Source organism: Alligator sinensis, unplaced genomic scaffold (genome assembly GCF_000455745.1).
Source record: "Alligator sinensis unplaced genomic scaffold, ASM45574v1 scaffold94_1, whole genome shotgun sequence".
Lineage (NCBI taxonomy): Eukaryota > Metazoa > Chordata > Crocodylia > Alligatoridae > Alligator > Alligator sinensis.
The window spans coordinates 212,134-229,768 of record NW_005842073.1 but is presented as its reverse complement, the minus strand read 5'-3'; the positions used below and the strand labels follow the sequence as shown (position 1 = coordinate 229,768).

General features: G+C 40.8%; 1 protein-coding gene across 29 annotated transcripts in view; it reads left to right on the top strand.

Moving 5' to 3' along the window:
- LDB3 (LIM domain binding 3) overlaps positions 1 to 17,635 on the top strand; it is a 217,764-nt gene that overhangs the window by 155,714 nt on the left and 44,415 nt on the right. For 17 of the 29 annotated variants that reach the window (XR_003094036.1, XR_003094038.1, XM_025204229.1 and 14 more), the window contains 2 exons: positions 11,265 to 11,300; positions 13,808 to 13,993. The exons of 8 other annotated variants lie outside the window; for them this stretch is intronic. Coding sequence is in view for 19 of the 21 variants with exons in the window: in XM_025204229.1 (XP_025060014.1) it covers positions 11,265 to 11,300; positions 13,808 to 13,993 (222 nt within the window). In the remaining 2 variants the exon portion in view is untranslated. The remainder of the gene's footprint in view (positions 1 to 11,264; positions 11,301 to 13,807; positions 13,994 to 17,635) is intronic. 4 more of the 29 variants (XM_025204231.1, XM_025204217.1, XM_025204233.1 and 1 more) reach the window with 1 other exon arrangement.

Below are 17,635 nucleotides of genomic sequence, written 5' to 3'. Positions count from 1 at the left end.
CAGGCAATAATTCAACCAACTAGGAAAATAGATGTCATCCTCTTACCTGGAACCATGCAGAAAACACAAGCTTAATGCTCTCAACATTTACCAGGGATTTAATTTCCTGAATATATTTATGGGGTTCAAAAAAATTAGAGAAAAATGTAATTTTTCAAAGGTTCACAAATGGAATTCTAGAGATGACTGATAATAAAGGCCATTTATTGGAAGACCAGTATTTCATCCCCATTGCAGCGTTGTTTCTGCCAGCTCTTTGCAGATCTAGTGTCTTGTTCAGTTCAATTTAAAAAGATCCAACTGATGAGTTAAGTTCGTAAGGCAAGTTTAGATGCAAAGCCACTAAGTCGGCTTATGTGCTAACTGATAATTTCACACTGTGGTTCTGCTGCTTCCTCAGCCTGGTCCTTCAGACTACTCAGTTACAGTAACATCTTCAAGACCCTTTTGTTTTGTGTAGAAAAAGCAAGTTTAGATCAGAGTAGAGCTTCTTACTCAGGACCTTATGAGATGTAACCCTTTAGAGAAGCACTTAGTGGTAGGCAACTATATTAGTCTCAATATATTATGAAACACAATTGTTTGTTCTGTGGAAGTACATTGGTGATGATGCAGTGGCTTACCTCCAAAGAACTGTCTTGTAAAAAAACAAACAAACAAACAAACAAAAAACCCAAGCCAAATAGTGAGATATAATGTGTATGTGGACAATGATATACCACCCCCACAATCTTGCCAGTAAAAGCCCAGTGTTAAGCATTTAATGAAGACACAGCAAAGGTGGTGCTACTAGGAAATCAAAACCAAAGGCCTTCCAGGTAAATCTGCTTGTCTGGTTATGACACAGGGAAATGCTCATGTTCTGCTGTGATCTAAGCCTGTTTGATCCCCACTAACCTGTTTCATGAATAACCTTTTCTTGCCCTCTTCTCAGATCTCCCCTGACAGTGACTAGATTCCTAAGGTATACTGACTGCATGTGTTGCATGTTGGGACATGGCAAGTATGTATCTGTAAGAAACCAAGCTGGAGAACTTGACCTCTCATACTTCCTGCCTGAAGGCATAGCAAGAAAGGAGAGGCTCTGATATTTACTTTTCTTAACTATCTCTTTTCACATCTTGCCCACATGGGAGGGATTTTAAGCTTTTGCTATGAAGTAAGTCAATGGAGAGATCACTTTCTCTTGATCATGATTTCTTTATCATTGTATGTAGAAAAGGGTGGGTTAGTATTTTTTCAGCAGGGAGGGATGTAGGCACCATACTAGCATAGCTAAAAAATCCAGTATTTGTATACAGCAGGACTGCTGATTGCATTCTTCCTTAGAAATTGCAGAGATCAGACATTGCTATGTAATCCTTAAATTTAGGTTCTTCCAAAAAAGTTTTAATTTTGAAATTGTTTTATGTAGTTTGCAACAGTCTCTCGCACTGGTCTTATTGACTGAGACCTGCCACTATGGCCATAGGAACTGCTTGAGTATCTTTTGCCCAATTTTGTTGTAGAATATTGCTACTGGTTAGTGCATATTCTACAAATGTATCAATTTTGCAGTTGCCCATCACTTCCTACCCCTCAGATATTGCGTAGCTACCTCTCATCTTGAAAAATATTTTACTCCAGTCCCCCTCCTAGTTGCAAAAAAAGCTTTTGTGCCCCATTTGTTCTGGTAAAAGCCCTGTGATTCTTCCAAGTAAGGATAAGTACCTAGATCTTCCTCCATTGTTGTAATCTCCAGGGAGATATGACCTACGACCTCCTCAATTGCCCAAATCTTCACATCTATAAATGTGCTGTGTAGGTTACCAATATCCACCCACACATCTTATTTCGAAAAACAAAGCTAAGTTGGTCCTTAGCTCCATGAGGTGGTACCTTACCTAGTATCAGGAGTTCATGAGAATGGAATCAGTCCCCCTTCCACCTTTTAGCACATATCAGAGTCCCAGAGACTTAGGGGCAATAAATAAATATGGGTATCAGTCTCTGTGGAAATATGGGTGATTTTAGAAAAGGAAACTTGACCAAATCAGGTAGACTGGCACCAGTCAAGCTTTGTCCTAGAGTTATGTGCGACTGCTTGTTTCCAAGGCCCACCCCTTGCTTCTGTAAAGATGACATAGTCAAGGACCAGAATGATCAGTTGTAGTATGCCCAATTCATATTCCTTTAAAATATAATGTGAGTAGTCTAAATAAAGTTAACCAATGCTGTGAACCCTTCTCAAAACAGTTTGTAGAAAACAACATATGTAAGCTAATATTGCTGTTTAGGAATTGCAGGGGAAAAGAAAAGGGTACCTTTCAATCCAGTCCATGTTCTTCACCTCTCTTTTGTCCTTTGCATGCTCCTACGTATCATTGATGTTTCCTGTGTGGTCTGTAGTTTGTCTCAATTGCGTTCATTACTCATGTACAAGTCTTCTGAGTGTATATGAGGGCATGTCTTTCAGCTGATACAGGTGACTAACCAAGATGTTACTCTAGCAATACTGTCTCTGTGGCTTGCCTGCATTCTTGCATTGCCTTCAATACAACAGGGTACAAAGTTCTTGTGTATGTACTAAGCTTTCAATTAGACATGTCTAATCCAGTGGTTTCTCCAACTGGCATCTGTGTACCATTGATAGTACACAGAGCACTGGCCACTATGCATGAAGTGCTGGATGATCACATGGCAATGGCTTCTCTGCCTTATTGCCAGCTTCTAAATGCATTCAGGAGAGAAAAACCACACTCAATACTTTCTCAATATATCTATTCCATGTAAGCAATTGGTGCAATTGCCACAGAACTATCATTCAGTCAGAAATTGAAGGGAGGGAAGTTAATAAGGTCCACAAGACAATATCTGTGATAAAATCTGATCTGTGATGTGAAAGATCTTGAGAATCTTTGTTCTAATCCCCACTACTTAGACTTTTGGCTCAGGAACAGGGGAGAAAATGCAAATTAAACATCCTGGCTAGGGACACATACATGCAAACCGGTATTAGTGATCAGAAACTGGTTCGAATCTGTAACACAACAGTTCACATAAACTGTTTTCAAAATGGCTAAAACTGGTTTAAGATGAACCTGGATAGATGCACTATCAGAAGAGCTGTCCCTAGAGGTGTGCGGGGCCTGGATGTGGCAAGCAGATGGACCCAGGGGGAGGGGGTTTGGCAAGCAGCCAGGGTCGGGGTGGCGAGTGGCCAGAGCAAAGAGTATGAGGGGCAGGTAGTTAGCAGCTGGAGCCTGGAGCCAGCGGCACATGATGCCCACGGCGAGGCCTGTATGGCACTGTCCACAGGACCCCCCAAAATGCAGGGCCTGGGCCTGGAGACCCCAACTTGCCACACCCCCACCCCCTTGGGATGGCCCTGAGTATCAAACTTAACTGACTTTATTGAACAATGACTTTATTGAACTTCTATCCCAGATCCCCTCTGGATTCATGTTAACTCACCGTCCCCCAGCATCCCAAGATGCTTTGCCACCTTCCCTGCAACCCCCTCCCTCCCCTACCTTGCAGGGTTGGTGGGCTAGCCTTGGCTCAAGCTGTCTGTTGCAGCCGAGCAGGGAGGCATATTCTAACAGCACCCCGTATCTGCCCTGGCTTCTGGCCTAGGCCACTGCAGGCATGTAGCTGCATTTCTGGAATCTAAAGTGAATGTGTGTTCACTTGCTTATCAATTCAACAATTCAATCTATGCTGCATAGACTAACCTGCAAAGATTAAATCAATTCAGCCTCAGGCTTTTTGACTGTCTCAGGTTGTTTGACTTGGCCTCTGAGGTAGAGCATTAAACTTATGCCAGTACTGACCAGCAAATGTAAAAAAATAATGAATGAAAAGCAGCTCTAAAGAGTCATCAGTCATTCCCTAAGATCTGTTGGATCCAGTTATTCTTTCACTTGCACTAGAGAATGGCTGGAGTTAGTGTAACCCTGGCATTGAGAGAGAAATCATATCCCATTATGCAGCCTCTAGGTTTTATTCTTAAGTCATATTTATCTGCAAGTGATTCTACAACTGTGTCTATTCTGGCAGCTTTCTGTGCCTGCTCAGTCAGTGGGTTCCCCAAGGATGGACAAAGTGACTGGGGACAAACTCCTCTCCTATGTCAGATGGAGGCTAGGTACAGACATTCAAAAAGTCTGAAGTGGAATCGATCCAAGTTATGCAGTTTTCTGTAAGTGGCGTAGCTTACATTGGTAGCTAACAGAACACGCATTTACCTTTGGTGGGGAGGGGTGCGAATCTTAAACCGGGTTTCACCATTTTTAAACCAGTCTATGTGTCCTGAACTTCTGTTCCGTTATGGGTGTAGACCAGTTGCACATCACTTATACCAGTAAAAGTGTAATGTCTGTACCTATCTGAATAGATAGAAGAGATTTACCCCAAGGAGAGTTTTTTGCTTCTCTGAAATGCATTCATAATTCAAACTTATCTATGTTGGAAAGGCATTCAGACCTGTATCTTATACATATTATGGAAGCACTCTTCCTGTGATGTTTCTAGACACATTATTTGGTTATGCCCTAATGCAACAGCATATTAATGAATGTCACTAAAATGTACACATAGCAGGGTGTTGTTTTGATTTATTTCTGTACTGGCTGTTGAGCAAACACAGAATTGATTGCTTTGTTCTTCACCTAATGTATGATGACTGTTTTCTCCTCCTGTGTTGGCTCTTGTTTGCACAGACTATGAAGAATATTTCCCCATTATAAATTCAAAAACAGACTGACTTAGTGGGATAAATTGTAATCAGTTTTGGCGTGGGCTGCTCTACTTTTTTTTAACTGCAGTGGCTGAGAAAGAGAGACTGGCTTTTCTCCTGCCCCCTTTCCTGGTCACAAACTAAAGTCATAAACTAAACCAGCATGTAAATTGCTGTAATTTTCATCCCTTTGTCCAGTCCTGGTAACTGTTTCATTTTTTTCTCCTTATGTTTTGAAATGTCTTTGTCAAGATGATAGGTGATTTAACAAAAATACTGACTAACACATAGGAATATACTAAAATGGATCAGAAGAAAGGTTCAGTCTAGTCCAGTATTTTGTCTTTTACAATGCCAGTACCAGTTGCCTTAGAGGAAAGTATAGGACATGGTGCAATAGGCAACTGGCCAGCAAAGACAGTTGCTTCATAATTCCAATTAGAAATTAATGTCAAGTTCTCATTAGATTGTTGTTCCCAAAAAAGAAATCTAACTTGTACCTAAATATGTTCTTGATGAAATAAGGAGACTGCAAAGAATGGATAAAATGTATAAGGAAAACCATTAAAATTTAGGAAGAACAAGTTTTTCAGCAAAACATGTAGCATGCTCTGTTCATCCTTTGACTGACAGCACCTTTTTGTAAATAATTCCCTTAAATCTACCATGCATCAGTGGGGAAAAATAGAACATTTAATCCCTATAACTTTAGTTCCTGATAATCCACAAATTGTCCTTTTCAATCACTTCCTCTCCAAAGAGCATGGACCTCTGTATGTGCTCTGGCAGGTTGGGCAGATTAGTGAATGGTAAGCAGAGCAGAATATCAAGAAACTGGGGTAGTTACATAGGCGACTGGTAGGGGTGCACGTGTCCCCCCAACAGCCAACACGGATGCTGTTGGTAGGGCTGGTGCCCCCCCCGACAGGGTCAGCGGCTTCTGCGGGTGCCCCCCCCAGGTTCAGGAGGCACCAGTTGCTCATGGATAGTTACATGCTTCTTACTCTTTTCTCAGACCCTTGGTTTAGGGGCCAGTCACGCAAAAGTATTGACCATCCTTAATCCCCATTGGGTTCACAAAAAAAGAGAGAGAGAGAGGATGGTGAAGATACAGGAGAGTTGGGTTCTGTTGTTAGCAATGCCTCAGGCTTTCCGTGTGACCACAAGAAAGTCATTACCCCCATGACTATAATATAGGGATTTCACTTCCCTGCTACTTGGGAACATACCAAGTTTAAATTCAGAAATGCTTGTGCAGCACGTAGGTGCTACTTCAACAATGAGAGAGCATGGAAAAGAAAGCACAAGTATTTCCCAGGGGGCTTTTACCACCCTATCTAATAAGACTGCTAGTGTGAATTAGGTGCCCTACCCCTAAGCCTGTGACAATGAGAGACATTAAACTGATTTAAGAACTTGTCTACACTATGGAGCCTCTCCTACTCTAGCAATGCCATATAATAACTATGTTGGGAAAGTCCCCAAGTCACAAGGCAGAGCATGTGAACAGATCTTTTTTCTGTCAGCCTTAACTACATTACCTCCCCAACTGACATCAATTGATAAAACTCCTTTTCCATCAGCCTAGCTTCATCCACACCAGGGTTTTTGCTGGCATAGCTTCTTCAGCTAGGGAGTCAATATACCTGTGCTGACAAAACTTAGCTTTTTGGGAAGATCAAGCATAATGAATTCTTGGGCCTGTGGGCCTGGGACTTGTACATAGGATGCCAACCCAGCACAGGGATATTGAAAGATATAAATATTGAGGTTTGGTATTTTACATTTGGAATTTAATTGGCTTTAGACTGATGTACATATACATATTGTGTGGATATATATAGATAGATAGATAGATATAGATAGATAGATCTCTCTCTATATAGATAGATAGATAGATAGATATCCAAAAAAAATTGCAGTATAGACACCTAGGTCAGGTCTATCTCTGAAGAGATATCAGCTGAATCATGCACTTCATTGAATTAATAAGTCCTGGAATGTTTCAGTGAACTTTTTCAGATTTAAAATAATGTCTTTAAAAAAATGTCATCATTCAAGTGGTTGCTAGTAATACTCCAACTATTACAGTTGCAAGGATTAAAAACTATTTCAATTCTTTCCATACAGGGCATTTTTATAGTCCATTCAACTTGAACACTGAAAAGGGACCTTTCTATTTCTCAGTCATTGATACTTGATATGTCCCTTCTAGAATGTAGAGTTCTAAGTGCAAACACTGCTGGGAAATGTTTAAATCCAAACTTTGATTTTTTCCTCCAAATAACTTTTCAGTGGAATGTTCTTACAAAATATCATTAACCAATCCAAATCTGTTTCCATTGAAGCCAACAGACTTTTCCTAGTCTAAAGTTTTGAAAGAAATCATTATTTAGGGGGGCGGGAAAAAAAGAATAGTAATTTTGGATCCAAGTACCTGACTGGGCCAAATCCAGATGACACAGAATTCAGCAATTGGTTTACTTTGGTGGGACTGTAACTTGATTATTAAATACTGTGACAGCTTCAAATTGACAGATCTAAATTTAAGATAGGCACTGTGAAAGTACAAAGATACTGCCAAAAATGTGGCTCGCTAAAACAAACAAACAGGGTATCATGGTAACAATTCTTGTATGTTAAAATAATTTCCACTTTAGAAACAGATTAGCCAAGTAAGCCGAGATAGTTTACATTCTACAGGAGGATCTTAAGCAGTATTTAGTAGTGATTTAGCTCTGCTCTTAGTGATGTTAATGGGGATCTTACCAGTGATTTCAGTTAAAGCAGTAGGAACAATTTCAAATTCATTTTTTAAATCCCATTTAAAATGCATTATGACTTATATAGCAAAAAGTGCAGCAAGCCCATTCAGAGAAACTCCTTTAATGCAGAAGCACAGATCACTACTGAGCTAGAGAAATGAGCCCAGAAAATGGAGAGCAGGGCAGGAGTGAGCCTTGCAAAATAGCTCTAACCCTCAATGTTAATTTGTTGCCAGAGATGACCCAAGTAAGGGGTGGGGCCCCAGGCAAATCAGCCCCCAGATGCGAGGAAGCCAGCGGCAGATTCGGGGTCGGGGGGCAAGCAGTTGGAGGCACCAGATTCAGCAGCAGATTCGGTGGCAGTGGGGGGGGTGCCACGTGAACGGATGTGAAGCCAGCGGCAGCATGGAGTCACTGTGCCACTCTGCCCAGCTCCGTGGGGCCCCCCGAAGCACGGGGTCTGGGACCATCACCCCAATTAGGGGACAGCCCTGTTTGTTCCAAATCTTTTCCTAGGAGCTGTCCTTGGGATCCATTGGAAAATTCATAAAAAGAATTGTCCTTTTTTAATTCACTTTGTTACCATTTTTATTACGAATTTCAAGCTTAATCATCAACTATTATCCTAAGCCTAGTTTGGTTAAGAAACTGGTAGGATTCTGTAGTTGCTGCCACATAAAGGAATGATATGGCTAGGTACACTTTCAATTACATTTGATTACCTAGTCCAAATGTTTACAGCTAATCTCACTGGAAGTTGTCTTTGGCACAAGGTTGGAGCAAGGCTTGAACTCACATCTGTGGACTTATTATAAGGGCCCTTGAGCCTGATACTTCAGTAGACTTTTTAAAGGTATAAAATCAGTTCATTCTCTCTGTTCTCATGATCGTTTCATGCATTGTATTTGCATGGAAAGCAAACATTCCATAATATCCACTATATACTTCCCTATGCAATTGGGATTATGAGCTTAATGGACAAATGTATGACCTGTGATACATATGTGCAACTCTTAATGAAATGTATGAGAGCTGCTCTTATTTTCTTAGAATGGACATTAACTGAAGTCATAATATCTAAAGCTGTTTCCACTTGGAGACTGAAGAAAAACTAGTATTTAAGCTCTCCCTAAGACCTCAATTTACTCTCCTCCTCTGTAATCATATTTGTATGATTCACTATAATCACAAGGATCTAAACTCATTTAAATCTCCTTGGGCTAAATATTTCTGTGATGCAATTGCATTAACGGTACTGGGCCTGCACCAGGGATGAGCTGACTTACTATGTAAAATAAGTATAGTGATTTTAGAAACAATTTAATTCAGCATTTAAGTAGTAAAAAATGTCCAACTGTAAAGGGTTAGGGTTCAGTCTGGTCCTCAAACCCATCCATCAGCACTGATAGCCAAATCTGACCTCTAAACCATCTCATTCTTAGCTCAAGCCATTTTCAGTTTGAGGGTGTGTCTGCATGTGCTATTAATGTGACAATAAACTCTGGTACAATTTGAGCCGGAGTAAACTAATCCGGATGTTACTATCTACAGTGTTACCATCTCTAGTGTTTAAGTGCAGTAATTTAGTCTGACTGTGTCTGACAGGACTATCTGATGGCACTGTGAATTAGTCTACACCAACCCAATTGCCATGCATGTGTAGATGGTGATGCTTTACTGTGCAGTAAATTAGTCTACTGTGCAGTAAAGCACACATGTAAATGTGACACAAGAGAAGAGAAATAGTCCCTCAAGCTGAAATGTCTTCAGCAATGAAGTGTGTGTGTGTGCACCTTTGAGTTTCTTTCCCTTTGCTCTGAATCACTTCCTTTTCCCTTGCTGTGTTCTGTGGGATTTTGTTTCTTACAATCATTTCATACCTCTTTCTCTTTAACCTTCACAGTTCCCCTGCTATCACCATTCAGCAGTGCCCTACACATATTACCTCAGTGAAAGAGTTAGGGTGAAATCTTGACCACACTGAAGTCAAGTGAAATTTGTCTCCACTGGAGCCAGGATTTCACCCAGTTTGTATATCTGAAGATGGACTCTAACTTTAAATATGGAGGCTTAATGCTGCTAGCAGCCTTGTCCCAATTGCTCATCTTTTATGGCTGGGACTATGTATTTTTTTCTACCATATTTTTCTACACTGAAAATAAACCATGCTTTGGATTGTCAAGGCTGTGAGTGTTTTTAACATTCTTGCATGACTTCAGTTCTTGGTTTATTATTTTAACACTTTGCTTTTTGCCAACTATTCTTGCTAATACCCTCGTTTCAGACTGGCTACTCTATACATTATATTCCAATGAACTTGAAACTTGGTCAAACATAAAGATATTGTTTGGTTTGTCAGTGCTACAGAGTGGTAAATTAATCCAGTTAGGAGACTCTCAGTGGGTGCTCTTCTGTACCCTTCACCTCTGCTCTCCCAGATTTCCCCCCACTAGAACCAGGAGACCCCAGAACTGGGGCACCAGACAGGAGTGGAGCCAGAGGTTACAGCATTCCCAGGAGATGGAAGGGTGCAAAGTGCTGACAGTCAACTACATTTTCCCCATTCTCCTGAGGTTGAGGGGCTGGAAGTGAAGGCAGGAATTGGAGCTGCAGGCCTCAGCAGTTCAGTGTTCCTCCCCCTGGCTAGATAGTACACCAGACCATGAGTGGTTTTGAATCACTCCAGCCAGGATGTCTTGGCAAGGAGCTGTACATCTGCCTGTAGCTGAAATGCTCTGTTTTTGAAGTGCTTCAAATGTTACATCTCTTTCCACCTCCAAGCTTCAAAATAAAACAGGTTTTTTTAAGTGTTCCATTAAACTGTGGAGCTGCTCAGACCAGGGGATAAGGGTCAGAAATGTGTTTGCTGGTTCTACCCTTCCAGTGGCCCTCCAGGCATCCTGCCCTCTCTTTGCAGCAGAGGACAATGTGGGGAAGAGTGATAGGGATGGAGTGTTGAGCCCAAAACACCTTCCTTCCTCTCTTTCAAATTAAACTTAGTATCTTTTAGGGGAAGCAATGGCATAAAGGCTGGATAGGGAGGAGAGAGAAGGCCATGTCTCTGTGATCTGTAGGATTGCTATGTTGCTTAGCACTAGCAGATCTCCACCCCCCTTGCAGAAAAACCATGCCTAGGCTCTGTATCTAGGCTGGACAAACTACCTTTCTGGATTTTCAAGAGCCAGACATTAAAAGGCAACGAGCACACAATGGTTTTGTACATCTTCTCAGAACCTTGGATGTCCAGGCACATGCTGGTTCTGACTGTTTGTCTTTGAAAGTTGGAGTTGACCCAGGAATATAGCCTACTGACATGCTGTTGGTCTTTAAAAAAAAAAAAATGGAGCCACTGCTAAAGTCAACCCTGTCCATGAAACAGTGTTTTGGCTGTGAAAATAGTGGCTAATTTTTAGCTAAGCCTCTGTCACTGAGCCTCCAATTATCAATGAAATTTGATAATTTGATAAGCCTCTGTCACTGAGCGTCCAATTTGCAATGAAATAGTTGTCTGCAATTAAGAAAGAAAAAAGAAAGCTGCCAACAAGGTGCCACATGGGGAGGGTTTCAACACATTCCCTACTTCTTTGTCAAAAACAAGTGTTCTGAGTCTGGGGTATTTTTCACTACTGGAATTATCAGGAATAACTGGAACACCACTTTAAAAGCTTTTGCCAACCAAACAACTGTTCTCAATCTGCCTTCTTTGCTTATTTTTCTTTCTGTTTCCCCCACTACTGGTAATTGCTCTTCCTTTATTCATATTCTATCCCCTCCTTTCACAGAGGCAAGGAAAATGTTGCTGCAGCAGCTGAAAACAGGTAAAGTTTGCTGTGTGTTCTGCTTTCTTTCTGTTCAAAGGTTCTGTCCCACTTACTCCATAAAGTTATTATCTTGAAATACCCATCAGGTATATGCACTGTTTGAACAAGTGAATTATTGTGTTGTTCCAGTTAAGGAGGTTTGCTAGAGATTTTTATTTTAATTTAGATTTTCAAAACATATGCGACAGGATGGCAGATTATATGAATTGTGCAAAAATACATTATGTTCAGATTATAGAAACCAGAAAAAAAAGAAACTTCTTATCAGTGTTCTTGAAAGAGAATATTGCAGTGGCTTGATAGAGATGCACAGGAGGAGTTTAATAACAATTTCGCTTTTGAAAATCCAATGTTATAGTTTAAGCTGCTCAATTGTTCTGTAAAATCCAAACTAGCGGAACTTCTTGGCATTTTAAAGCAATCTTGGTATGTTAAAAACAATTCGATGTCTGATTCTTGAGTTGTATTGGTAGATCTCGGGTTTAACAGTATTACCTCTTCCTGAATATAATCATCACCTGCATTTAGAAAGTGCTTTTCCTCCCTTAGGATCACAGTGCATTTTAAAACTTTGTTTTAGAGAGAGTGAGCAAGAGTGAGCATGCACTAGTTATGTGGCTACATCTCATAAAGGAAAAACATAATTCCAACACTAAGACCTAAAATGCAGCTACAGTATTTCTAGAGCTAAACAGTGCAACTCTAAGTGAGCACACCCAGGAGCAAATCACAAGGAAGTGTAGTAGCATGGTCACACACCCTTTTTTGTGGCCCTACCACAAGAGCAGTGACCAGGGACTTTTTTGAGCCCCCAAAGCAGGCAAGAATTCTCCTCTCCTTCCCTACCCCTCCCTTGCCTGCCCTTGCTGCTGTCCCCAGCTGAACTAGGGGCAGGGGGGCAGTCCAGAGCTTCAGGGAGTAGCTGTATGAGGAGCCAGGCTCAGCCAGGGACAGTGGCTGAAGGAGGTTCCTCCTACTCCCACCACTGTCCCCTCCAGGTATTTCCTGCCAGCCTGGGAGCCAGCACAAGGAGGACAACCTGCCCATGACCATCACCATGGCTGTTTCCAGCTGAGCCTGGCTCCCTGGGTAGCTGCTCCTTGCAGCCCTGCCTGGAGCAAGGCAGGAGCAGCTCTGGACATATCCCTGCCCCCAGGTCAGGCAGGGACAGCAGCAGGAGTGAGTAGGGGAGTGGGGGAATGGGAGGAAAGGTGATGTACTACTGAGCATGGGGCAGGGCAGGAGGGAGTGCCAAAAAGGGGGAGTGAAGATGGGATTCTTAGCTGATTTGGGGACTTAAAAAAAAGTCCTGGCTGCTGTTCTCATGGTGTTGTCATCTGTCCATACTGATAGGTGTGGGAGGAACTGGGAGCAGGGATACAGCCACCCCTGCAGCACTGGTCTCTGCCCATGAACACAGTGAATTTAGTGTATGCCAAGATGGGAAGATCCATGAAAATGTCTTTCTCTGACTCTTGGTTACATTACATGCAATAAGCACTTATCTTTTCCTTCTGCTTTTAAGATTTCTCATGTTTGAAGAAAGGCATCATAGAATTAAAACCAGTATAATTGCCAGCATTCTCTTTCACAACATATACAGTTATAACTGGGATGAATTATAATCCCAAAAGGAGGGGGGAAAAATCAAGTTTACTTGGTCATGCCATAAGTTTGGAGCAGGGGAAAGACCTGATTTCATTAAATAATGATATTTAAACTAAGTATCAGAAGCAGGTAGTGAATGGTAGTATGTTACCAATGTTACTGCTTATGTTAAAACCGCCCATTGGATTACAGAGTTGCTCCACTGAAACTTAATAATAAATCTTTTTTTTATTATTTGAACAATTTCTCCTATGTGGGTGATTTTGGTGTCGTGATAAAGCTTCTGAAACTCAAGTGATCCGTAATCTTTTCTCCACTTGTCAGTATCTCAGTTCTGTTACATGTATTATTTTGATGTCAGTGATGTGGTTTGCAGTTTTAGCTGAAGTATAAAGAAACTCTAATGAATCTGCCTAGATCTGTCTTGGATCTCAGAACCTCTCCCAGCCATAGTCTTTAGCTTACCATTGAAGGCTAGCATGATTTCTCTTATAATGCTGTGTGAATGTGCAATGGTATGAAAAGAGACTAAGATAAGAGGACAGTGGTGATTAACATAATTTTTCCCAGTAAAATACAAGACAGAAAACTAAGGCTTTCATTGTCAAACCAAGAACTAACTTGGCTTTACAATAAGGAGGCTCAGCAGTTTCTCACTCTTTCTCCTATGGCCTTGCCCAGGGCACCGAAATACTAAACCCTACAGTAGAGGGCTTTGAAATGCTCCCTCACTTGTTACATGATTAGCACGTGGAGAATGATGTGGAACAAATAAACCCCTTTTTAAAAGCACTGGCTCTTCTTTAGGCTGAAATTCTTCACTATTCACTTAAAACTGGTAATATGGTTAAGAATATATCTCATGCACATGCTCCCTTGTAATCTTTGTTACTCAGGCCTACAAGTACTACACATGTGCCACAGTATGTGACCTCAAGTATATGGCATCTTACTAAGTCACGCACCATGGATGCCAACATTGACAAAGCTAAACCAGTGGCCTCCGAGGGTTCAAGTCAGAGGGAAGCCAGTTTCAGCAGTACTGGCAAGAAAGCCCCTCTTACTTCTTCCAGTAATCAAAGGTACACTGCAACATGTAACTGCATAACTGACCTGGTTTGCAGCTTTGGTATGGTTTTGTAATAACCTTCTCTAACTCTCTTATATGGAAAATACCATTACCTTAAGACAAATATCTAGGTAGCTATGTACTATGAATTCTACTAACTTTTAATTTATGTAAACATCCTGTTCTAAGTGACTTTTCTAATGGCTGCTACTACCAGTATGGAGGGGGCAGCCAGAAAGGCAGTAGTAACAGATGAGCAACGATCCCTTTTATTTGCTTGGTGAATGTTGACTTGTTTTTCTTTCTACAAATGCAAATATAGAACACTCAAATTGTGTCCCACTCTAGATGCAGCCTCCTACATTTTTAACATTAGCATACAGGAGGAGAGATTGTTTCTTTGATTGCTCACTTTGATTTATGCTCCTGTATAATTTCAGTATTTCATCCTATTTGAGATTTCATGGGAGGACCCAGAAATATTACTTTGTGCACTGCCTATATGAAATAAAGTACAAATTTAATAATCTGCTGCTTAGCTATTTTTGCAAGATTCTTAAACCAATAATCTCTCAAAATTAGGACTCTTCTGAGACAAAGGAGACTGAGCTCTACTTATTTTTCTGTGTGTGCACGCATACGCACACAGGTGTATGTGTTTACCTTGTTTGTTAATCCTTATCACCTGCTTAATCCCTACTGATACATATTCCTTTTCATGTGTGATTAAAAGTATGGAACTGACTGAGATCTTACATTTCCTCTGATTATCTGCTTAAAATATAACATTCTGTAAAGACTGATGGAATTTGGCAATGGCTAAAAATGGACTGAAGAACCTAACAGTAAATGTCTATAAAATATTTAATCAGAAAACTATTCTTTAACCTCTGATGTTCCATACCAAATCCATTTTGTGTAATGTGACTTCCTTAGCAAACATAAGGAACTCAGATTAGCTAAAAATTCTGTTTTTCACTGGTCTCAGGATTATATACCAGGAACCTCCTAAATTATAATCTGGTCGCCATCACTCATTCCCACTGTAGCATTTATTCAGTCTCAAATTACACCATTCAGTGAATTGCATGTGGTAATTGAGGACAGTAACTTTGTATATGTACTAAATACTAGGGTTGTGTGAAGCTTTGGTCCCTGATTCGATTCGGAGGAGATTCAGCCTGATTAGGTGGCTGAATCTCTTAATCTGAATCAAATTAGGAGACCCTTTAATCTCTCCAAATCTAATCAAAATCTTCTGAATCAATTTGGAGAGATTCGGAAAGATTTGGCGATTCAGACATAGAAACAACTTTAAATGTTTTTTCTACATACCTCAAGGTAGCAGGCAGCTCATGAATGCTGTAATGCTGGGGCAGATGGAGCATCCCACAGGAGTGCAGGGGGGTCCCCAGTGCGCTCTGCAGCAGATCCAGAAGTGGACCAGAAGCACTTCTGGTCCACTTCTAGGTCCTCCGGGGAACACACCGGGGGCCCCCCCACATCTCCTGGCTCAATGACTGGTGCCTCCTGGTTCGGGGGGGGGCACCCAGGATCCCCCTGCAGCCAATCACCAAGCCACGGGGGGGAAAGGGGGCCCCCCAGAGGACCCAGAAATACTTCCAGTCCACTTCAGGGTTGAATGCCAAGCATGCAGGGGGGCCCCCTGTGCTCCTGTGGGATGTTCCATCCACCCCAGCATTGCAGCATTGATGAGCCGCACCTGGTACCTCAAGGTATGTAGAAAAAACATTTAAAGCTGTGTCTATAGCCGAATCACTGATTCTCCGAATCAGCATTAAATCTTCAGATTCGGCTAAATCAAATCAGGGACAGTGATCCGAATCAGTGAATTGAATCACTGTCCCTGATTGAGGTGAAATCCAAATCCAAATTGAATAGGGCCTGTTTCACACACCCCTACTGAATATTATTATTCCTACATAACAAGAATGATGATTTACTAAACAAGCTGCAGAAATGAGCCATTCTTTTACCTGTATGAAATGTCCCTTCTGTAGAGCAGTGGGTGAAATCCTGGCTTTACTGAAGTCAGTAGCATACCACCCATTGACTTCAGTGGGACCATTTTTTCTCCTTGATGATTTACAGGATATGTAAAAAAAAAAAAAAAAAAAAATGTTCAGGTGATCTGAGTACCAGCATAAAAATGAAGGGCCAAACTCTTCTTTTATTTATCCTGTTGTATATTTTAAGTGATTTTGGTAAAGATAGCAAAGATGATCTTGGTTCTTCCTTAAGAACTAGAGAAGCAGTAGGCCATAAGTGCAGAAGATACAGGTAGCCAGATCACCTTGCTGTCTCTGCTGTTTATATATGCTTCATATTTCGATGTTCTTATTCTATTCAATACTGAATATATATCATGGTGATCTGCTGTTGTAGGAGGGGGATCCAGTCTCCTAGTGTTTAGATTTCAGGCTGCTAAGACACCTTGCAAAAAATATTCTGATGTGAATGGTTTGTATATTTATCATGTGTTCTAATATGCTTACATTCACTTTTTATATCTCCAAAAATACATTAATTCATCCCAAACTTGTTCCAACACACATTCATGTCCACACAGGTCCTTAACTTCCCTTTGTTTGATTAATCAGTAAGTACATGTTGTGCTGCAACTCTTGAGCACCGCCACTGTATGCTTACATTCACTAGGTGAAACTCTGGCCTTTATTGAAATGTATGACAAAATTCTCATTGATCTCAAAGGAGACAAGGATTTCCGTTTCTTTATTTTGCCTTCCTGGGTTCTGTTTGTTGTTTAGGAAAGAGCCACAGTAAACTTCATCTTGTTTGTATAAACTTCATCTTATTTCATCTGTCCACCCAAGTTTGCCAAATCTAAGATACAAGTGTAAAATTTAGAATTTGTTTATTTTGGTATGACTACTGCTTAAAACAGACACTCAGCTATGCATTGCTTGCAAAGAAACAAATGTGATTCATATTTCTTGAGCCAGAGCTACTGTGTAATGTACAGCATTGTAATTGTACAATGTCTCTTCCTAGAAATAGTAATGTATAATGTTGAAACAATGACTAAGGTAAATGAATTCACATGTTAAAATAAGGCATCAGAACAAGGAACTTTAGAGTTGTTTCAGGTATGTGTGTATTGTGATGAGAAAGCTTTGTGAAAAAGTTGCAAAGCATGTTCTGAATCCCAAATTGTAGACAATGGAGGGATTTTCAGTGGAATTCTGTAGATAATGATGGATAAAATACATAAAAGTAGTAACTATGGATTTGACTTATGGATTTGACTTTTATTATTATGGGTTGGTTAAAACCCACTGAATCAGTCACCCTTCCATTCAGACTAAAGAAGAAGGCCCCTTTGTTTAGTAAGAGCTGAAATAATAGAGGCTACCACATAAAACACACACACCTGACAAGCATGAGTAGAATATGTACCACATAGACAGAGGGTTTTCCTAAACCCTGATAGAGCAAATACATTTAGGAGCCTGAGCTGAGTAGCAGAGTTGTATCTGTGTTTTGAGGGACTTGGAAGAAAACTGGAAGTGAGAACAAGCATTGGGAATGTGGTCCTGAAAAAAAACTAACAGAGAGCGCTTTTGGGCTACCTGTAAACGAGGAACTGTGAATAAAAACTCTGCATCTTGTTTGA